Consider the following 24363-nt stretch of genomic DNA (forward strand, 5'->3'; position numbering starts at 1 on the left):
GGGTGTCATATTTCAAAAGACTTAAAAAAAAAATGGATTAAAATCTTAAGTATTTTAAGTTGAAATTTTTGGAGCGTTGCATAAGCAGCTCATTTTGTTTCCGAGTTTTACGGATTGCTCACGCTAGGACCGAACTAAGGAACAAGGAGGTCCGAGGTGGGTCCGTTTGGATATTAGGGACCTGTTCGGCATTTTCAGTATTGTTGCCTTGATGAGAGAGAGGACGCGCAAACTTACACACTGCCCTATAAAATTTCCCACTCCCACACACGGCCTCTTTCTGTTCGTCTCCCCTCCTAATTTGAGCCCTAGAATGATAGAATCTCCTCTCCCTGCGATCTTTGATCTCCCCCTTCCGCCCCTCGTTTTTGCCAAACCCTAGCTTTCTTCCATCCGAGCCCCTATCGTTTCTGCGGCGCCTCCAAGTTTCTTCCGTCGTCTCCTTGCATTCATCCGTCTCTCTGCTGGTTCGAGGCTACTGCTGGGTTTTCCGGTCTATTAGGGTTTTTGCTGTTTCGGTATATTCTTCCTTTCGATGGTGAAGTCTCTGGACATGACGTTGGAAGACATTATCAAAAGCAACAGGAGGAATGGCGCTCCCAGGGGCCGAGGCCGTGGTGGTGGAGTTATTGGCGTCGGTGGTGGTGGGATTGGCGGCCGAGGAGGAGCTGTTGGCCGTGCAAGGGGTGCCGGCCGGTCCGCTTTGCGGCAGGGGCCGCTCCGGGTGAATGTTCGGCCTTCTTCGTATTCGATAGCCAAGGCAAGCTAAATCTCCATAAGAATTAGACCCTTTTTCTTTGAAAAAATTTACTGCCGATCCCAAGTCGGTTCAACTCGAGATGTTCCGGTCATGGGAGAACGCCTGAAAATGGGGCATCGCAGACGGCAGTTGTCGGTATTATGGCTATCCCTCGATCGCTTAATGGGGAGGAACCGATTGATGGCCTTTTTCTTTTTCTAAACCGTGAAGGTTTGATTAGTGCATCTTCTTGATGCAAAGATTTCGATTCTAGAGGCTTCTACTAGTACTACTACTACTGCTTCTTGTGTGTTATAGGAGTTTCTTTGAGTTTATGGAATATTTTTTTTCATCATCATCATCTCTATCATTGACTTTTGAGGAGCCCGGGGTTGTTAGTGTTACGTGGTTGTTGTGCTGACATTCTTATTCTACCGATGTGGGTATTGCTCTTCCCGTTCCATGCGTTCGACCATCAGCAGTCATTCAGCAGAGCCAAGGATATGGTATGGCAGCATGATTTGTTTCAAGATAGCTTGCTAGCTGCTGGCATTGATATGGGGGGCAAATTGTACATCTCGAACCTTGATTACGGGGTGACCAATGAGGATATTAAGGTGGGCACATTTGGAGAAAGATAGCACGATATGTTGACAGCCGGTTCTTATATTTACCTCCCACTATTCAACACCATTCTGGAATTGCTTTTTCAGGAGCTGTTTTCGGAGATTGGGGGCATCAGGCATTTTGCAGTTCATTATGATCGCAATGGCCGCTCGAGTGTACTGTCTCAACCTTATTTGTATTCTTAGATGTTTTTTCTTACTGAATCTGTTTTGCTGATGTTTGACAAACTCTGTCAAATGCTTTCAACCAGGGTTTTACAACCTTGTTTCTCGTCAGCTAGCGATTTTTATTTTAGATTTTCCAATATGTCATGAGTCAGTTGACATTGTTTTGGTTTCTTGATTGTTGCATACCTCAACATGCATATTTTTTTGTTCTGCTTATTTCTTGATTGATGCATACATCAACATGCATATTTTTCTTGTTCCTTTTCTGTTTTGTTATTGTGGGATCATTATGATTTTTCTTGCAACATTTTATGCTCACACCATTTGTTGCAGTGAATTGAAGCTCCTATGTTTGAGTCTTCCTAACAAGTTGAAAGCCTTTTAATTGTTATTGATTATTTTGATGGCTTTGTTTAAATATCTGGGAAAGCCCAACCTGCAGATTTTTTTGTGCAACACGGATTTCCCCTTTCCCTCGAATTTTGGCACTTGTATGCCTACATGTGGACTGGGGTAGGGTTGATACTTGATAGTTGATGCATATAGCCCAGGTTGTAATGAATGTCTTTGGTGGCCATGAAGATCTTCTTCCTAGTGAGCACAGCCGTGTGGTGAAGGAAACAGCAAAATGAGGTTGCTTGATCTTCATCTCTGCCTCCTCATTAGAACGTTGCTTATTCAAAATATGTTTTATAGCAGCCAAGGATGAGTTTGATCCATTATGCTCTTCAATTTGTTTGGAAAAGAAATGAGAGACAAGAAAACATCTTTGATGACAATCAAAAGGAACAATCTCAAACAGTCCAAGACCAAATTTCGGGACATTTCTTGGTGAATGTGATTTGCAGTAATATCTTGAAATGAATACTAGTAATAAATGAACTGGTTCATGATTGAATTATGTCATTTGAAGCATGATTTCTACATAATCATGGTCATAACTACTGAGATCATTGTTCACCTATTTCATAGTTCTTGTGGTATTGATATCACTTTTGGGAAGATTAGAAGAATGATTAAATGGAGGACATAAATGGAGGACAAGTGCTAAGCTTTAGAATAGGAAGGATGAAGGCTAGAAACAAGGTTCCTTCTTGTAATGGGCAATGCCAATTGCAAGTTCAGTTACATTTTTTTTTCAATTTTGCATAATATTGACATCTCATTAGATTTGATTTCAAGCTATTCAGCTGCTAGGACTGAGAACATGCCATTCAAATATTTCTGTTATATATATATATATATGGATATATATTGATATGTGGTCTAGAAAGGCCATCGTGGAAGACATGTCGAGGAGATCATGTTCTTGTTTGATGTATACAAGGCCCAAGGTCAGAAGTATTGTCGTCTTAGGGGAGTTGCTGGAATTGCCATATATTTCATAATCACCTATATCATTCAAGGTAATTTCTTGGCGAGTTTTTTTTTTTGGGAGATATTTTCAAAAAGTGTTTTTTCTAGAGAAATTTTCAGTATAATCTCAGAAACATAAGAAATTGAAATTAATATAGTGAATAATAAGAAAGAAAAGAATAGTTAGTTTTGTAGTGTTTTTCTTACGAAAATATAAAGAAACTAAAAAAGATTTTAAAATATAAAAGAAACAAAAAAGATATAAATATATAAAAATATGTTTTTGAGTACCTCGAGAATATATCGGGAATATATTGTGATAATATCATGATATTTTTTATTCTGTTGATATTTTGAAAATACCAGTATTCTCTAGGGGAAATATCAGTTGACCTTGAAATACCGAAAATATCGTGATATTTTCAAAATATCGGCTATATCAGTGACAGTGGTATATTTACTGTTCATGTTTATGCTGTGCAACCAAGCGTTTACTTTGTGTTTCTGAAGGTCTTGCTTTGTTTTTCTTTGTTGAGAGGATAGGCTGTATATGCCATATGTATCTTCTATCCTTGTTTTGGTTTGTGGAAAATGCTGTCTTATCAAAGCTTAAAACCTCAATCAATGTGGGTAGATGGTTTCTCAATATTGGATTGGCTGGTGCATTTAGTTTTTCTAGGCCAAATTCCAATTGAGCTTCCAATAGGAACCTTGCATTGGTTAGAGTAATTGGTGATGCTATTGATAGGAGTTTTTGCTGAATAATCATCTAAATTTTGGTTCCAGTGGACTCTTGCTGCACTACGACTAGTGGATCTAATAATGAAATTGCAGATTGTGCAAAAACTATAAGATATGGGTGCTATTGCTTATTATGTTTTGCCTTGCAAAAACAAAGATATTATTTGGATACATGTGTTAGTCTTGACATCAAAGATAAAGTTGTAAACATACAATTGTTATATAATGGCAAACTTGTTACACGAGGGACACTTTTTGGTATTTTACCTAAACCCAAAATCATATTATGTGAACAAGTTTAATATCCGAAGGAGAGCGGTCATTAACCCCTTTTTTCTTCTATTGCTGCTGTCCTATAATATCTTCACCTTCTCCATTCTATTTCTAACACTTTATTCTCTCTCCTAAAGTCACATGGTATTGGAGCGGCTGAGACTGGTCAAGATGATGACCCTCCCAAGACCTTCTGTGAGGACCTGTAGTGAGCTAAAACAATACTCATGGTTGTAAGTTCTTATCTTCTTTTTCTTGCTCTCTCTCTCTCTCAAGATTCCTTAGTTTGCCTTCTTTTCCCTCATTTGTCCATCTTTTCTATTCAAATAGAGGTTGAGCTGTCATATACCATAGGTGTGATCTCATTCAAATTGGGCATCATTATAACTAGTGATTTGGCCGACATCAACACCATTATAAGGGTTGTCTATGCTTAGATCAAGTTCATATCAATAATCTATTATATAGATCATGTGTCTGATTTATTCCAACTGGGCGATCTTCATATCTATCAACCAAGCTGAAATCAACTTGTTATTGTTGCTGCTAGCATTGTTACTGTTGTCATTAGCACCATTATGAGGGATCTTTCAAGCTTGGATCGGATTTTGATTTGAGATTTGAACTTAGTGTTTAACCCACAATTTCTAGATCGGAAATCAGAATTATAAAGTGGTACAAGAACTAGGATCTAAAAGCCCACACACACTTCTGCTGTCCACCATCTCAACATTTCTCGAGATGGATATTGCACCCATCTCGAGCAATGCCAGGATAAATGGCTGTCAGACAAGTTGCTTCATTCCTACCATGCGCTGACACTGCATATAATGTAAGAAAGGAAGGTCATGGTCCTTATTATACTCAAAGGATAGCAATGTAGCTGTCAGCTATGAATCACACAAATTGTCGTGGAACCACGATCCAAACTGAACATGATTAATCGATACCGATTTTTTTTGAATGTCTGTACTCACCAAAGTCACGATAAAAAGAAAAGGAGAAATCACTATTCAACAGTTAAAACGACAAAATGAGGCTGCTTGCGAATCTCTGCCTGATTAGAATGTTGCTTATGCAACACAAGGCCAATATGTTTTATAGCAGCCAATGATGAGTTTGATCCAGAGTTACCAGAAGCTTCTTAGGTAGCTAGGAAGCACACTTCCCAGAAACTCACTTCATAAGCACGATACTCTTCGCTTCCGAAACTTTATGGGAATCTTGATTCCCCCACACTTCTTCTATGCTTCCCACACGCATCGTCCATGGTTCCTATATGTTTTTCTCACGTTTCTTTTCATGTTTTCCGTATGCTTCCTCTCACGCTTTCCACTCACTTCCCATATGCTTTGTCTAAATTGGTAATCATCATTGTTAGATTTTAACATTCTGAAAAATCATGAAATATAAGAATAATTCAATTTTATTTTACTTTCTATTTGCTTCATGTTCAATTTCTATTCAGTTCTCATATTGCTTCCTTTTCTATTATATTTCACTTTCAATCACTTCTCACTTCCTATAAATTTTAAAATGCCTCGCTTCTCGCTTTCACTTCCCATGTCATTTCCTGCTTCCTAGTCTGACAACCTTGGTTCGATCCATTATGTTCTTCAATTTGTTTGGAAAAGAAATGAGAGACAAGAAAACATCTTTGATGACAATTACTTCTTATTTTTAAAGTGTTTATTAGTGCCTTTGTACGCCACACATGGAGTGTCCAACATGTCCAATAGTGTTGGATACCTGAAAACTGAAAAACAACTTAACCAATGACAGTCATCCATGACTGCCTTCAGCTGCTTCACCTAAGAATGGATGAGCAGTTAGCCGGCACAGCCGACCCCTACGAGGGTGTGTGCCTCCGAGATCTCCGCAGGGCCCTTGAGAAGGTGGAATGGAAGCTGATCAGGGTAACCGTTTGGAGAGCAAGGTGGCTACTTCCAATGCTCACTGAAAGCCTCTACGAAATGATGAAGGCGGTGGCAGCCTACGAGGCAGAGTGGGTGCGCTAAGGGGTGACTTCATTGAGTTGCTGGAGCAGAAAGAGGCGGTGCTTGAGCAAGCTGACCTAGCCTCGTTCTTCGGCCAACAGGACGGCGAGCATGCTAATGGCTGAAAAGGTAGCAACACTGGCCTGGCACATGTGCAGAGTGTGCATCTGGCAGCCGCACTCGTAGCCAGCCAGCTACCGGCTCTACTTATCACGATGGCACTGGCAGGCCCAGCAGGAGGAGCAACTGCAACCCTGGCAAGGGGTAGCAAGAAGGGGTCATGGAGCCCTACCACTGCGAGCTGCTATCATGGCCCAATAGCTCGGCTCAAGCAACACAACGAGGGCCAGGAAGGCCACTTCCTTCCGGATGGCGACAACACGCAGGGCCGAAATAGGCATCGCATGCACCAGGGAGCCCCTGCACGGAGTGGCAGGAGCGCACAACCGGTCTCAGGAAGGGAACAACCATCGAACCCCGGGGCGGAGTAAACCGCTTCCCATTTCATCCGGGTGGTTAGCCGGGTGATTGGGGCTGGTGAGGGGCGAAGGGAATAGACTCAAGCATATCCCTACCCGAGTCTTGGAGCATGGATTGCTGTAGTTGCACTGCACTGCACATGCCTTGTATAGCCAGGGGCTGTGGGCGAGAGGCCAACCACCGCCCTCCCCCCCCCCCCCCCTGCCAAAACTGCCAGCCCAACGTAGACACAGAGTGCTCCAGCATAATGCATGCAGCCGGCACACCTCGCCTCAGACCAAGCGACTGCCCGCGCACTGCGTCGAATGCGCACTCCTGACGTGCTCCTGCTGCTCCATGAATGCATGCGCCCATCACTGCATGCCTGTGCAGCACGTCCCGCGCAGGCACCTCCTACGACTGTCTTAAGCATGTGCGCCTCGCTACCGTGCACGAGCCTCCGCCTGCATCCATGCCTCTACAAGAAGGTGCTTCACATGCCTGTGCAACGCGTCCCGTGCGTTGCACACCCGCAGGCACCTCCTGCGGCTGTCTTCCCTGCATGTGCGCCTCACTGTTGTGCACAAGCTTTTGCGTGCATCCATGCTATGCACGCCGGTGCTTCGAGCACCCACCTTCGCACGCAGTCGCACGCCCTTGCCCACATATGCTCACTCATCACCGCACCAGAGCAGGAGCCATGGCATAGCAGCAAGGCTCCGACACCGTGCACAGTTGTACCCGCCCTAGAACCGTGCATGCGCAATATGCCTCCCCAGCAACTCCTCATGTTGCGCACACCTCATCGCACGTGTTGCACTCAACCGTGTGAGACCAACGTCTTGTAAAGCAAAGCAGTGCAACACCTTGAGGACAAGGTGGAGCGGAAGAGTAGTGGAGTTTATACGACCTGTCGTGCAACATGCAAGCAACGGGCGGCAGGCCCGTATACCCGAGCACGTAGTCTGCACACTGCACAGGTCCACCAAACTGGAGAAGCCGGCTTGTGTAGCTGCCCGGACGGAAATGGAAGGACACGCCCCTGCGGCAGGCGCCTTGCAGAGGCCCAGCTTTGGCAATAGGCGCCCAGGCCTATGCGCCCTTGTGCAGGGTTCTGTATAGGCCCAGCAAGGTCCAGTTTGACTGAGCAACCAGTTGCTCATTTTGTATTTACGCATGACACTCTTTTTGTAATAGGCTATATAAGCCATTGTAAGGGACGAGAGGGAGGTTATCAATGATGAATGAAATGAAAAATATTTGAAGTCCCCCATTGAGGGTCCCTTCTTCTCCCCCTTCTATTCTTCTTCCCCATTTGGTGTGCAACCTCTTGGGAGAGGTTCATCTCCGCGCTGAGCTTCTTGGAGCGTGGTTCTCTCCAAGTCGGCAGGAGGCCACGTGGTTCTCGCCCCCCTGAGTTTGTTGATCGGTTAGAGCAGACTGCAGGTGCTTCTACTCTCCCTCACTAGGTGAGCCAACCCCAACTGCCTTCTCTCAAGCCAGGCTGCCCGCGCATCGTAAGGACACACACTTGGTGCTGACACAGCAGCACACACCCGCCTCACCACCTCTTCATTCCCTGTGTCTCCGACCCTCCACAACAAACCTCTCGCGTGCAGTCCAGCCAACAGCTTCTGCAGCCATTGCAGCAAGCGTTTTTAAGGTCCTAAAACCCAGGCCTTATCACGGGTGTGGGTGTGGCACCCGTACCCGCACCTATGTGACATAGTGCAAGGCCAAAGAGATAGGGGGACCAACCTGGTTGGCAAAGGCCAAAGAAAAGATGGAATGTTCATTGTTATGTTTTCCCCACAGAGATCTATGACATCAAAGTTTGGCACAAAGAACTTCTTTAGCCACTTTCTATTATCAACAACGATGATTGAATTTTTGCATTGGGCTTTTGGTCATTTCTAAACTATTATTTAATTTTTCTATTCAATGACCCATCTACCCTTTTTTAAAAACTATAAACACCTTTTTTTGTCCCTGCGTCTAATAACTAGTTGCCCAACCTTGTATCTACCTGCCGAAAAAGCCACCAGAAGTTTATATTTCGTGTGAGTGCCGACTGGAAATCAGGCCATCCAAACCCAAAATAAAAAATCCCTTGCCAACTTTTTCTTTTCTTTTCTGCTTAAGAGAACCCTTAACATTTAATCCTACCATTATGTCGCCTAAACCTAACAATTCCACCCATAACAAGTCTCATCAAGGTTCACTCTGCATATACTTGCCAAAAATCACACTTTCTGGCATCTCTCTCTCTCTCAGCTTCACTAACACGCATAATGCCCTCCATGTTGATCTCTGTTTTTTTAAGAAAAATATATCATATTATCTATGTTACATAGGTGTGGGTGTGGGTAGGAGTGCGGATGCGGTGATCTGGCACTTTAAAAAAACTTGGGTTCGGGGGTACGGATAGAATATATATATATAATTTTTAACAGTTTTAAGTTAACACTGTGTATTTGTGTGCATTTATGTATTTATATATATAATATAGATAAAAATGAACTTGATTAGGGTTAATTGAATATACTTTTGGATAAAAATATACCTTAGTGTGGTTGACTTCACCTAACACAAAAGTTGTGTTCAAGTGTCGCACCCGCCTGGGTGCGAGTGCGAGGTGGGTGCAGTGCCCTATTAGAAAAGTTCGTGTGACATAACGTATTATTGATAGGAAGAATTGGCTTCTACATAAATGACTGATGAGGCAACACTCATTGTAAGTTGTGATACAAAGGTACTGAATTGAAAAAAAAGAACATCCCAAATCTCTGATTAGATGAGACACTATAACGATGAAAAACAGCTTCTACAACTGTTTTACTTAACTGATGAGCAACATCTTCTACAACACACCACTAAAGCAATGGAAAAAATAAATCATTGAAAGAGCAATCTGTATGCAGGAAAATTGAAGTCAAACCTTGAGTAATTGGGTCAACCTTGCAGCAAAATTACAGTGAGTTATTGTTCATCAATTGAAAGGATTCTGACTTAATTTCTGGCAAGTATATAAAGGCTTTCGATAAATTTCCCATGGGCAACCACTAGTTTAGGGTAATAGATGAATTGCGGGTTTAAATGTTAAGGGATTTTGGGTTTAGACAGCCTGATTTCCAACAGTGCTCACAATGAGTGTCCATTTCCGATGACCTTTCCACCAGATGGATGCAAGGGCAACCGGTGGGTAGATGCAACCCTATGTCACCTGGGTACAGGTATAGGCAGTGTTGTAAGTATCATATATTGTTACTATTGAGGTTCTCGATAGGATCACAATACGAGTATGTATCATACTCATATCGGGTGTATCATACGATACAACTCTATTTACCTGTATCGTACGATACATATCGTACGATGCAGTATCGATGCACTTTAAAAGGGTCTTTCTCTAAGTCACATGGGTGCGGGTGCGGGGGTGCGACACTTTCAAAAACCTTGGGTGCGGGGGTGTGGGGTGCGGCAAAAACAAATAATATATATATATATATATGCAAATATGATATTATTTATATAAAAAAACTCGACATCAACAGTTGGAGAGTTGGAGAAATTTATTCAGCAAGAATCTTTCGGGAGCAAATGAGACAGATGAGGACATGACACAAGTGTAAGTTGAAGTATCCATGAAACGTAGCGTTTATATTCAAGATTGAACAGGATCTAGGAGTAGACATTGAGCCCACCCGGTCTGGTCCGAACTAGACTCAGGCCCATCTAAAGCCCTGCCTGACTCTTGTCAGCTTCGAGCTAGGCACGAGTCAAGCCAAGTTACAGGTGAGTCAAGTCAGGCCCTTTAAGCTAGTCAGTATTCTTAAATTGTGAGTCATTAAGATATGAATAAACCAGAAGAGTCAAAGCCAAATTTGAGAATGCCACATAACAACAAAAAGAAACAAAAAAAGGAATTAAAATTGTTGTGAATTTCCATTTTATTATTTAAGAACAATATTTTGAGTCAAGCCAGCGCAAGTGCACTTTGTCTTCACGCTTATCCAAGTAAAAGTTTCTCATGTCACCCTGATAATCCTTCCATAACTCTGCAGTATCTGCATTGCCAATGACAGTAAGGTCCACCAGATTCGTTACCGATACAAGCAGTGTTGCTGATAACCCCCTCATGTCGATCTTTGGCAAGCAGCCTAGCATGCCTGTATTTTCAGGGAGAGTTGAGAAAAAGGAACAATCGAACAAATCCAGAAACCTCAGCTTCTATTGTAAAATCCGACGTAAAAAAATCCTTTCGGACCCGGGTCGGATCTGGATCCGGTCCGGACCTGTAACCCATTAGGGTTATTAGCATGCGAATGCGAGGGTTAAAACCCTCGCATATTTCAAACCCCCGCAGCCTCCCCTTCTTCTGAGAAAGGAAACCCCTTTGGGGTTTCCTGAATCGGGCGTCCCCCAAGCCTTAAAATAATCACAGAGGGGGGGGGGACCCTCACCGCCTGCGCCTCCCTCCTCTGCCTCATCTCCCCTCCCGATTGCCCTCCTCATCTCTCTCTCAATCACTCTCCCTCTGCCTCGTCACCCTCGACTCGTCGGAGAACCGGTATACTCCCGAACACCACCAGCCCCTACGTGCGTCTGCGAGCTCAGCGCCATCCCCTCTTCTTCCTCCTGATCGTCGTTGCCGCTGTCATCGTCGTGACCTCGCAGGTAAAAAGCCTCTCCTTGCAATTTTCCTTTTCGGCTGGGTCGCCGGAGAACCGGCAGAGGGCCGACAACCTCTGTCGTGCCATCCCTCTCTCCTCTGTTTCTGATCAGGGTGTCGGTAGGAGGTCGGCGGCTCATGCCTCCCCTGGCCCTCTCTCTCTCTCTCTCTCTCTCTCTCTCTGTCGCCGGAGGGTCGGCAGTCCCCTGTCGTTCCCTCCCTCTCTCGTGGTGCGCCGGAAGGTCGGCAAGAGCCGATGGCCCTTGTTGCGCTCTTCCCTCTGCTCCTTGCCGGAAGGTCAACACACCCAGGGTCGGGTTGACCACACCCGGTGCCGCACCCGCACCCGCGTCGAGTCGCGTCAACGCGGGTGCGGCACCCTGCTAGCCGAATCCCTGTGACATAGGTCTTTCCAATGAGCTCTTATAAAAAAAATGTGTGGCCCAGTCCTAGATCTTGCCCTTTTTAATTGGTTATGCTCTATGGGATGCAATCTCACTGCTCCTTCTTCGTGCACAGGTTGTCTTCTTGTTGAGTATGCGTGGAAGGAATGATGAATTCCTATTTTTCTATGTTCCGTTCTTTAAGAATCTTCCTTGGTTGATGTGGTTGAATTGGTATAATCAAGAGGTAGAGGCTAAAAGCTTGTAATATGATTTTAATCCCTTGTTTGAGGAAGGGAACTAGGTGGTGGTTGCAACATGGTGGTTCACTTTGTAGGAAAGGAATTTGTTCCTTCAGAGAGGATGACTCCTAGACTCCTAGTTATCCTAGTGCCATTGTTTGTAGTGCCTTTGATATTTATTTTCTATTATAAACAAATAGATAAATATTCCAAATTGTTGAATTCCTTATTCTCAATATTGAATTAAAGAATTTTAGTAAGTTTGCTAAACTGTTGGTTTCTCTTTCACAACATTGAGTTATTATGGGACGACTATCAATATTTTTTGTGCATGCCACTTTGTTAGTTTGGCGTTAGTTTTGTCAATTTATTATTTGTATTCTCTATGTGACTCTAATTCTCGATATGTTCCTTCAGGGTACGTTTGATGCGCTGCTTCCAGCGTGATTCAGATGAAAATCACGTTGGGAACAACGATTTTCAACAAACGATGGACGCGGTGGACAGCGTTCCACGCATTCGCCACGTTCATTTTGACGTGTAATTTTTGCTCCACCCCTCTCCCCGTTACAAATAGAACAAGAACTGAAAGAACATAAAAAAATGCATCGACAGGCGTGCCACGCTCGTCGATGCTTCTCTCCATCGATTGAGCAAGGCAGAGGGGCACTGACTCTCTCTCTCTCTCTTCCGATCCACCTCCACTCGGAGGTGACGAGCCTCTCCCCATCGTCGCCTCGATGGCCCGTGTACTACGTGCAAAGCCCCTCCCGCGACTCCCACGATGGCGAGAAGACGTCGCTGCACTTGACGCCGGTGCTCAGCCCGATGGGCTCCCCTCCCCACTCCCACTCCTACTCCTCCGTCGGTCGCCACTCCCGTGAGTCCTCCGCCAGCAGGGTCTCCGGCTCCCTCAAGTTGGGCTCCACCAAGATCGACCACAGCGGCAGGGCCGACAAGAGGGGGCAAGCTCTGGCGAGGAATCCCCGCCATCGAAGAGGAAGGATTGCTCGACGAAGAGGAAGAATCGAAGGGAATCCCATAAACCAGTGTCAATCGAGCTTGAGATCTGCTGCTTCTGAATCGGAGTAGCTGATTTCGAGCTCGATTCACGTTCACTGTCCAAGTTGGACATTTGGAACATAGCATTTGAGTATGGTCCAAACAAACGTTGGACTTGGAACAGTTGTTACGGAACGAACATAACCAATGTTCTGTTCTGTTCTTTTTGTTCATTTCGTCCAACCCTGGACAAGCCATCAAACATACCCTCAGTGATGAAGAGAACCTTTCTCCTTCTAGACTGACACATGTATTGCACATTTGAATTCGACTTCTATGTTTTGGAATTGCAAGAAAGCAATAAATTTTTGCACATGCTATTTTTAGATATGATTGCATGTCTAAACTTGGCACTCTTTTTTCCTTCATCATCATTTCCATTCAAATCCTGCTCTTAATGTCTATACGAGTGCTTCTAACCCCAGATTTTTTGTTCAATCTAGAAGTTTTTTATTTATCTTTTACATAAATTTGATATGCCTGTCCCTGATTGACAGGGCACAGCAGAAGTAGTATATACAAAGAGAAGCGATGCCATAGCAGCCATGAGGCGGTACAATAATGTTTCTTTGGACGGGAAACCAATGAAGATAGAACTGATTGGTACAGACACAGGTGCTCCTGTTTCAGCTCGTGTCGAAGTCAGTGGTGGACCTAATGGAAGGGGACAGAGGACTGTTGTCATGCGGTAATCAAAGATTCTCTCACCCACTCTTGTTTATTGTAGTCAATATTTTCTTATGCCAATGTATGGTGATAGTCGTATATCCTCCTGCTGCTGATTGTTGATAGATTATATGGGGGGGGGGCACCTGCATTTTCTTTATAAAGATATAAGATCATGATATTTTAAACTTAGCTGAATTTTCATCCTGAAATATAAATATTTAGATGCACTGATCTGTATGTTCATTGTCTGGAGGAGATTGTTACCTACCAAATAACCAAGTAAACAGTTTCTGAGCTTAAGATGAAAAAATTGTATCTTTTCTGGTGACCAGAGTGCTGTAGATTGAAGCATGATATGATCATAATTTGTAATGCCGTGCAAATGATGACATCAAATATAATATATATCAATATATGTAATAAATGAACATTAGATAGCGTGAAAACTGAAAAGGTAGCTTCCATAAATCCTCCTATATCTACTGCACCTTTTCTAATAAATTTCTAGTGCATTATCTGTAAAGTCCATGAATTTTCTGGATTTTTGAGAAATAATAAGGGATTATCCCGGTAATTTTCGGAATAATTAATTAATTATCTAGGATATTTTGGATTTTATCAAGTTATTTAACATTTATTTAGAATTTACTAGTTTTTAAAACGTATTTGGATTTGGGTCTCGATGGGGGATCCATGAGGATCGACCCCATGAAATCCAGTTCAAACTGTTCGACTTAAACACATAGGATCCATTTGGATCTTATAGTTTAATTGAGTTTGGATCCAGAGAGATCCAAATTCATAAACCAATATTATCAGGATTTGGATCCATTTGATTGGGCCCGGTCTAAGTTAAAAAGAAACTTCGAATTTGGATCTAGAAAGGGATCCAGGTTATTCAAAGCATAAGACTGAGATTTGGATTCATTAGGTGGATCAAATCCCAAAACAAGTTGGATCCATAAGAGATCCAAATTGTTAAACACATTGAGTCTAGAATTGGATCCACATGGTCGGACCAATTTTAAACATACTAAAATATAAATATACAATATATATATATATATTTATAGCTAGTTGTGGTTCCTTAATAAGGATCTTGTAATTGGATTGGATCCATTAGATGGACCCAATCCACATTAACTTAGAAATCAATATATATATATATATTAAGAATATGGATACGTACTCATATTTGGTTCAAAGATCCAAATAAGACCCAAGGTGGATCTCATTTAAATTCAGATCCAACCCAACTAAAAAGACCCATACCAACTGTATGTGTTGGATCTTAGGGTTCCAACCCATAATACTCTCTCCCTCTCTCTCTCTCTACCATGAATTGGGTTGGATCCAACCACACTCAATACCCATTCACCCCCCTTTTACTCGGACCCCCACCGGCATTTCAAACCTATAACCCCCCGTACGAATATCTTCACTCACCACCTCTCACTCTTGCCCTTTCACTCCCTCTACTGTGCACACACAACACTACCACCTCCACTGCTTTCGGCGAGCCCCAGCCCGCCGGTGCTGCCTCTCACGAGAACCACTACCGACCGCCTCCTCTTCCTCGGTATCCCTCATTTGAGGCAAACCCGAGCCCCCCCCCCCCCCCCCCCCACACACACACACACAGGTGAGGTCCTTCTTCCCCCGCCTCTCTTCTTCTTCCCTCTGCTTCCTTCCAGCGAGCCACCGGCAACAGCAGCGGCGCTGCTGCTCCCCCCTTCTCTCAGAAATGAGGCCACCACCATCCTCCCTCTATTTTCCTCTGATTTGGTGGCTGGCCAGAGGCCAACCAACCTCTCCCCTTTTGCAGTTTGGTCCTGCATAACCAAACTAGGTTTGGTTAAACCAAGCCCAACTCGGTTAAGCCCCAGGCCGCTCCCCCCCTACGCTGTGTGTTCTGTCAGGAAGGAGGGGGCAGAGGCCAGCCGACCTCCTGTTTGTTCCGGCAGAACCAGCGGCCCACCCCTCCTTTGGCCGCTCGGTTCGGCTTAACCGAACTGGTCTAGGTTAAGCTCAACCTAGCCCAGCTCAGTTCAAATCCTGACCGCTCGATTTTTAGCCAAAACTGAGCTCAGCTTGGCTCAACCCAACCAAGCCTAGCTCAGTCCTGTCGAGCTCAGTTTAGGTTTGACCCTAATGTCGCCGTAGTCACCACCTCCGTTGGAAAAATGCTTTATCGCCAGTTTCTCCATCACTTTCACCGGACTATGGCTCGTTCCAAGCCAAGTACCGTAATGTCGGTTCTTATGCTAACCATCGCCTCTTGCTGCAGTTTGCCGCCCCGTTTTGCAAGCCCCACTTGAGGGCTACAAACACACACATCCACACATTCTTGTACCTCCAGCACAAATACCGAAGCATAAGTGAGCCATCACCTGCACTCGGATTCACTCAAAGAATTGCATGCACTCCATGGTAGGGAAAATACACACGATGATCATATTTATACGGTCTTGATATATGTATTTTCTATTATATCAAATAAATATACGTATATATAATTTTACATATGTACATATATATGTATGATTTATTTACGTACTCAGTTTTGTGTACGCTTGCTTTATTTAAATTACGCACACATTTAATACCTTTTTGGTTGGGGCAAGCGAGGCTGCATGCAAAGACAACCTTGCATGACCAATTCTAGTATGTTAAGTTTGCTGGTGTAGTGTTTGAAGCACTATCTGCAACTCTTTCCTTGTCACTCGGTCCATCATAGTCCTCAATTTGATACTAATGATAGGGTGTGCCAATCAACTCCTTTGCGTCTGTCGATGTTGTCCACTTTCTGGCTGGGCTGAGCAAGGCTAATGCGGGGGGGGGGGGGATACATTACACAACCAATTCTGTGGTGTTTGGTTGCAATGAAGGGCCTGTGCAGCATGATTATATCCCAAGGCAGAGGAGATGTGTGTGTTCGTTGAAAATACAATCACAAAAGAAAACAAGGCTCAATTTATCAAAGGTTCCCACAACATGGGGGTTTCTTTTGCTGTGCAGTGTTCCCATTACACACAATTTGAAAAAAAAAGGCGGTAAGACCCCCTGAAAAAATATTGGGAGGTTTTATTTGCAGTTGTGCATTGTACACAACAATAACAAAAAGGTAAGAAAACTCCAACCATGGGGTTTTCACTCTTGTCTGTGCGATGTGCACACACAATGCACAAGAAAAAAAATAACAGATGGAGAAATTGCTCATCCAAAAGATACTCCATTGGAGAGAGAGAGAGAGAGAGAGAGAGAGAGAGAGAGAGAGAGAGAGAGAGAGAGAGAGAGAGAGAGAGAATGTCATGTGGATCAAGCAAGTTAAGTTTAGCTTTCTGTTATCCTATGTCACATGGATATGCACATTTTATGAAGTTTTCAATATGACTAGTACATACGGGGACATGATATGGGGACCAAAACGGAGTATCCATGTGACATGGTAGTTATCAAATATATGAAACTAGTCAGGCGGTCATGGTTCCGTTTTTTTCATTGTCCTTTTTCTGAAAAATTCTCTTACCAGCTATTTCAGGGTTACTGGAAGTGCCATAGCATATGGGGAAGCGCATTTCGGAAGCGCGAAACGTGGTGCTTCCGAAACGTGCAGAGAAGCGAAAAAAATTGGGAAGCATACTTCCCAATTTAAGGGAAACTCGCTTCCCCTTATTTTTTTATTTTTCTTACATTTTTCTCTTTTTTCGCTTCCGGTTCACTTCCTAGGTCGCTTCCGAGACAATTCCTGGTTCACTTCTAAGTCGTCTCGTGCTTCCCGCTTCTTAAAATTTTGGAAGTATCTTGCTTCCCACTCCTGCTTCCCCGACTGACAACTCTAAGCTATACTGATATGGGTACCATGTGCACATTGCCTCCGTCCATGTTAATACATTTAATGACTTAGTTTACTGTTATGGGGCACGACAAGAGTTACCAGAAACTTCTTAGATAAGTCGGAAGCCCGCTTCCCAGAAACTCTCTTCGGTAGCGTGATATTCCTCGCTTTCAGAACTTGATGGGAATCTCGATTCTCCCACGCTTCATATATTCTTCTTATATGTTTTCTCACTACTTTTCATGTTTTTTATATGTTTTCTCTCATGCTTCTCACTCACTTCCATGTGCTTTCTCTAAATTGGCAATCATCATTTTTAGATTTTGTTAAAAATTTAATTCTTACGCTAAAAAATCATGAAATTTAAGAAGTCACTTGTATTTTAGTTTTTATTTGTGTTCCATTTTGATTCCCATTCAATTCTTATATTATTTTTTTTATTTCTTGCTTCCTGCTTCCTACACATTTTAAAATGCATCGTTTCTCGCTTCTGCTTCCTAGTCCGACAACATTGGGCACGACACAAACACCTTTGGTATGACATGAGACACCTTATTTCAATTATATGAGCTTGTCATTAGGGCCACTGTTTATTTCAAGTACTATAATCCAATGTCCTTAGTTGTCAAAAGCTGCACCTAGGCTGGCTAGGCGTAGGGCTACCGCCTAGGCTTATGGGTCTAGGCGGTAGGGCCCTATTTTTTCACCTAAGCTACTTAGGTTGTCCATGCTTAAGTCGTAGAGACATAGTTGTCATGTTTTTTAAAATTTTTTATCTTTTTTTTTCTTTTTCTTCTTCTTTCTGCCCCCAAAACTTTATTTTTTTATTCTTTCTCTTCTTTTGTTTTCTTTTTCACCTTTTTTTTCTTCTTCCTTTCACCCCTCCGCTTAGTTGTCAAAAGTGGAGCCTAGGCTAGGCGGCCTAGCTGAGATCTATGTCACACGGACTCTTCTAACAGGGCACTGCACCCGCGTCGCACCCACACCCACACCCACACCCATGTGGGTACGATACTTAGACGGCTTCCTTTGTCTCAGGTGAAGTCAACCACACTGAGGTCCATTTTTGTCCAAAAGTAGATTCAGTTAACCCTAACCAAGTCCAGTTATATCTATATTATGTATATAAATACATAAATGTACACACATACACATAGTGTTAACTTAAAATCGTTCAAAATTATATATATACCCTCCTCGTAAGCCTCACCTAAATCTTTTTAGGGGCTCACCGCTTAGGCTCTGCCTAGCGCCTTTGACAACTAAGGTGTCCTCTAGTGTCATGGGCAAAAATTTTCTGCAAGCTTGTGCAGCGCGAGGCAACCTAGTTTGGCCAGCCTAACGACCTAGGTCTCACACAAACTCTTTTCTGCAATTGTTGAAATGATCATTGCCTAAGCGGATGTTTGGTATCAAACACCACCTCATGCACAACGACCTAGCCCAAGCCACGGCTCCGCCCATCTTTCCTATACGCATGCCACAATACTCTTCAATGAATGTACGTAAGTGAGCATCGTCTGAGTTTCGAGGAGGGGCTGCAATGCCACAACCCCAAGGTTACAATGCGATCTCCTGAAAGCGTCACTCAGAAGACCTGCAAGTATCTCAACTGATGGGGGACAGTCGTTTTCGACCTCTAGCCTTGTGGCCAGTTGATAGCTATACGTCATAGTGAGGAACACTACCCAAATCACACACCGATGCCTAGGCATTCACTCGCCTAGCCTCATGTCACCATATGCAGTTGGAAACACCAAATGTAATCCTTGAAAAAATTGGCCCTAACCGATACACACCCCTTGCGAACCAAACGTTAAGTGTGGGATATCTTATTCGAGTAGATAGGTACTTAACCAAATCTCCAAAGGCATACATCTTCTAGTTCGTTGGCCCAACACTTTACCAAACAATGCTTCACGTTTGTGCCGTCACACACCATCGTACCAACGATGATACCATTGTCCATCATGTGGCATACTACCACTGCATGTCACTGATAGCCCAACGCATACTGCTCGTTACTGCACTCGATGCATTTTTCACTCATTGGTGCTCAACAATGCTCTTACCACATTCCGACAAGCTTGTTCTGTGACACTCTCCCCACCCAACCCTTCGATGTCCTCGTCGAAGTTGGTGCACGTAAGAACATGGCCTTCTCTTCAAATTGTTAGTTTTCCTTTTCCCTCGTTTTTTGTTTCACTTTACCTCATCATTCTAAACTCGTAACACTTCACTCCAAAAGATTCAACTTTACACTGAAGCCGTCTTCGCACGTATGCTCCGCTCGTGCACGACCATCCTTCTCTAGCTTCAACCTGCCATCGTCACAACTTTCAACACGATGCGTCCTATACCACGACACACCTCAAGCCACTTTGACAACGATCCACTGCTTTTCCTTGCGACCCTTTGTCATGCTCATGCCCTAAACCTAAGGGCTATCCAAAGGCACTTCTTGCCCAACATGATCCTCGATATCTCCAAGTTTCAACTCTCTCCTGGAGCCGGCACACTGCAACTCTCTTCTAGAGCTAGCAAATGCGTTTTCATAGGAACCAAACTGACGAGCCGACAAGGACGACTTCTTACCACTCACACAATCCAAGGAGGAATTGCTGAAACACAACAAACCAACACAAAGAGCATCTTGCTCGAAAAGTAGATTCTTCGCAAACCCACAAATTCATCAGGCCTATTCGTAGATACTTATGCTTTTACACTTCTATCATCCAACTCGAACACTTGAGAGAGAAGATACAAGTATCATTGAGTCTCCCTCACTCAATGGTGCAAAACCTTCAAGCCGAATAACTAATGGTGCAATCTCCGCATTGTGCACAAAGCAACGCCACGCTCCACCTGTGAGCTGACACACAAATTGGTAGGAATCAATCACACACGTGCTCCTCGTAGCACAACGTCGTGGTGCCAACTTCGGCACACACTGATTTACTCATGTCCCTTAGCCAACTGAGCAACAACCGGACACATCTACTTACCATCGACAAAATGTCTCATACCTCCTTGTCAACAACTCGCTTCTACGCTCGGTTCACTACACTTCAGCTACATACATACGTACACATGACAAACCATTCTCCTTGGTGGTTTTGGTGCTTGGAACTCATCCAAACGAACACTGTTACCATGAATCGTTCTGTTTTGATACCAGTTGTCACAAGCAAAAATTTTCTACGAGCCCATGCAAAGCTAGACAACCCTGGCCAGTTTAACGGCCTAAGCCTTGCACAAACTCTTTTTTGCGATTGTTGAAACGATAGACACTGTGCACCACCCACGTACAACTGCCTAAGTAGATGTTCGGCCTCATGCACCACCTCATGCGCAACGACCTAGCCCAAGCCGTGGCCCTGGAGATCTTCCCTATACACAAGCCACAATACTCTTAAATGAATGTATGGAAGCGATCATCGCCCGAGTTTCGAGAAGGCAACACTTACACCCCTCCAAACCAACAACCCAAATTCAACAACAACGCCGCTTTCCCAAGGCCACAACGCGATCTCCTAAAAGCGTCAATCAAAAGACTTGTAGGTATCTCAACATTTGAGAGAAGGTTGTTTCCGCAACACTACCTAAATCACTCACCGATGCCTAGGCATTCACTCACCTAGCCCCGCATCACCATATGCAGTTGGGAACACCTAATGTGATCCTTGGGAGAGTTAGCCCTAACCTACATGCACCCCCGTGCGAACCAAATGCTATGTGTGAGATATCTTATCCGAATAGAGAGGTACTTAATCAAATCTCCAAAAGCATACATCTTCTAGTACGTTGGCCCAACACTTCACCGAACATTGTTGCACGTATGTGCTGCCACACACCGTCGTACCGACGACAATACCATTGTTTATCGCATGTCATGCTACCATTGCATGTCATTGATAGCCCAACGCATACTGCTTGTTATTATACCTGATTCATTTTTCACTTAGTGGTGCTCAACACTGCATTTGCCACATTCCAACACTTGGTTTGTGACGTCTAGAACCTCTTTTCTTTTTTGCAGTATTCTCGCATGCCTTCATTTCTCGTTCTTTTTCTGATCATGACATGGAAGACAGGTGATATTAAAGGCTTGACCTTTTTTTTCTTTTGGACTTCTCCACGGCTAGTAATGTGTAAGCTTGCATTAATAATTCTGGAGATTGAGATGGTGTTTAATTGCCTTATTTGTTAAAAAACTATGTGATAATCATATATATAGTAGTTCATTAATATTTTCCCTCATATTTTTTTACTGAAGTATAAAGTCGTACTGTCATGATATGTAAACTTCACATAAGTTTTTCAGTAATATTTTGTCAGTTGGTTATGTATTTCACTCTGAGTTTCCCTCTTATAATTGGTTTCTGCTCAAGTTGGACGTGTCCTGACCAAAATTTTTTTGTAGGCCTGAGCCAGGTCGAACTGTTGGTGTTGTGAATTCCCTGAATCATGGCGTTGGGTAAGTATGCAACATTGGGTTTATTTATGTTTTCTAATTTTGCTAATTGATTGAAGCTTTTCATTTGAAGTCCATGATTTTACAAGCGTCTAGGCATGGTTTTCAAGTTCACAAATTGGTATGTTAATGCTTGGAAACACATAATCCTGAACTGGCACTTATTGAACATTGTGACTTGATAAGTTGCCTCCGTATCTTTTATCAAGTGAAATGCCTTTTTCTCTAATTGTCTTTGGGAACATGGTAAGTGCTCCATTCCATATTTATTGCCAATTTCTTTGGAATGTCCGTGCACATCTGTGCGCACTGCACACCCTATTGAGTTTACGTGCATCCACTTATCCAGATGAGATAAGTTGGGAAGTCTGAATTTTCTACTCGAATATAAATATATTCCCACATTTCAAGGCAAGTATGTGCAAAATCACCTAAAATTAGATTTCTTAGCTTGAATGAGGTCGTTCGTGTTTGGTTCCACTCAGTCCAAGTGGTACGCCTCATCCTGGCATGTCTTTTCCTTGAATACCACATAACTGTGTGATTGTATGTTATTTCTATTCCCTACCAGTGGGAACCGTGGAGGCTTCCGTCGTGGTCGTGGGCAGGGACGTGGTGGCTGGAGCCGGGGTCGAGGCCGTGGCAGTGCCCGTGGAAGTGCCCGAGGGCGTGGAAGGAGGCAACCACAGGAGAAGTCTGCAGATGAATTGAACAAAGAATTGGACGAGTATCATGCTGAAGCCATGCAAACCTCTTAAGCAGCTGAGTGCCCTTAACCCAGGTGTGGAATGGCATGGCTTGTTTGGCTGCTTGTAAAGAATAACAGAAGAACTTGATTAGTTAATTCGGTGGTGTGCATTGCTAGTTTTGCTCCCTATGCTTCAGCAACCTTCATCTTGCTCATTTGGTGTGATTAACATGGTGATATGAACCTCTTGTATTGGTGTTTTCCATAGTTAGTTGCTTTAGAGGCAGCCTAGTAGTGCCCTTTTTTCGTTATCTTATTTCTTTCTTTTAATCTGTTCTGCATCGATCATCATTGGGTGATATCCTCATCGTCTGCATCATTGTCATCAGTTTTTCTTATGATGATGAGGGTGACCATGGCCAGCGTTTGACAAGAGGGAAATTCAGTTTCCTCCACCTGTTGAACAAAGATATTCATGGAAAAAAGGCTATTGTTATTTGGCCTTCTCATGTATGATATACAAAACCTGAGAAAGAACACACAAGATCAGGCTTCATATCATCTCTGGGGGCTGTCGGTTTCACTAATTTAGTCGTTATCTTCGGAGTTAATGAAACAGGTGAAGATCCTCGGGAGCCAACTTTGTTGGGTTTGTTAATTTTGTCTTTTTCTTTTTTAAACTCATTATTTGATCAAGCTATCCTTTTTTATGAATATTATGTCTTTAACAGTGGTTGAGTTTAGATTGGTTGTTGAAGTAGAACACGTACGCGTTTGAAAAGGATCTCGAAATATTGACTAAATTGTTGCCCTCAAAATTATGAATGGATGAAGGGAAGACGGGGTCCAACCCTATCTGGATCTGTTGTATTTGAGATTTAAATTCAACTGATTATGTTCAACTCAGTCATAGTTATATCCTTGTATGGCCCTAGTGGTACCAAAGTGCTAGACGGGGTCCAACCCTATCTGGATCTATTGTATTTGAGATTTAATTTTAGGCTTTACGTCGGAAAAACTCTTTAAAACTTTAGCCTTTCATAACATGTATGCTGATTCATGATTGGGGTGCTTGCGATTACCTTCATGTTTGGGGTCTCCTGACTTTAGAACTTGTAACAGTTTCTTTCTCTCATCAATAATCAGTTAAGGGTCTGCCTAACCCCAGCTTTTCTATATAAAAAAAGTTTAAGGTCCTTTGGAGGGTGGTTTCGTTATAGGGCAGTATCTTATATCTCAACTTGGGGTGCAACTGGGTCGGGTATGCCAGATTTGACCTGACGTTCTGAACTGATTATACTTGACCCAAGTTGATTTTAGTGGACTCTTGGGTTTTGGCTCGGGTTCAAAATATAGATCCATAATTTAAACAGTTTGGATCTTGACTGTCACAAATAAAGATCTCAACCTGTTTGGACGTGACCTGCTTTTTGTACTTGATTCAAATGGTTTTCCATATTGTGAATCTGAATCTACTTGAATCCAACCTGATCCTAATCGACCTTAACTCAAATCCATTATGTACCCAAACCTGTTTTATATGTGAAGTTATAAACTGACCTTAACCGAATCCAAACTCATGATACATTTTGAATATGATAAATCAATGATGTCCTTTTTATTTCAACTTCGATGATGGTTGGTTTGGATTTTTTTTTATATTTTGATTTTAACATTTATTTACAATAGTTAATAAACTTTTTATTTGTTAGCATATAATGTTTTTAATGAATAGTTGATCCATTAATTTACATATTTTTCTATTGGTGAGTAATTAAGTCTGGAATACTAATCATATCGAGTTTTGAGTTGAAATGCAAACCCGTTAAGATCCGAACCGGTTGACCCATATGAGTACTTTTTCACTCATGCCCAGACCTGAACCTGATCGAAATCAAAATGGGTCTATTAAAGGTCTGACCAAATTATACCTGACCTGATACATACTAAACTCGTTAACTCATATGATGAGCCCA

The 24363-nt window shown here is 43.0% G+C and overlaps 1 protein-coding gene across 2 annotated transcripts; it reads left to right on the top strand.

The window, feature by feature from the left end:
- Positions 1–400: 400 nt before the first annotated feature.
- On the top strand, positions 401–22698 carry LOC149846981 (THO complex subunit 4C-like). 2 transcript variants are annotated; one of them, XM_089996720.1, is made up of 6 exons: positions 401–760; positions 1219–1356; positions 1453–1521; positions 13216–13406; positions 21649–21702; positions 22271–22698. In XM_089996720.1, exons 1-6 carry the CDS (start codon positions 536–538, stop codon positions 22455–22457), a joined length of 864 nt encoding a protein of 287 aa, XP_089852846.1. In that variant the 5' UTR covers positions 401–535; the 3' UTR covers positions 22458–22698. The 2 variants fall into 2 exon arrangements, with proteins under 2 accessions (XP_089852846.1, XP_089852847.1); XM_089996721.1 differs by having other exon boundaries at positions 1222–1356.
- Positions 22699–24363: the final 1665 nt, after the last annotated feature.

The sequence above is a fragment of the Nuphar pumila genome, chromosome 2 (genome assembly GCF_984573655.1).
Source record: "Nuphar pumila chromosome 2, dmNupPumi1.hap1.1, whole genome shotgun sequence".
Classification (NCBI taxonomy): Eukaryota; Viridiplantae; Streptophyta; class Magnoliopsida; order Nymphaeales; family Nymphaeaceae; genus Nuphar; species Nuphar pumila.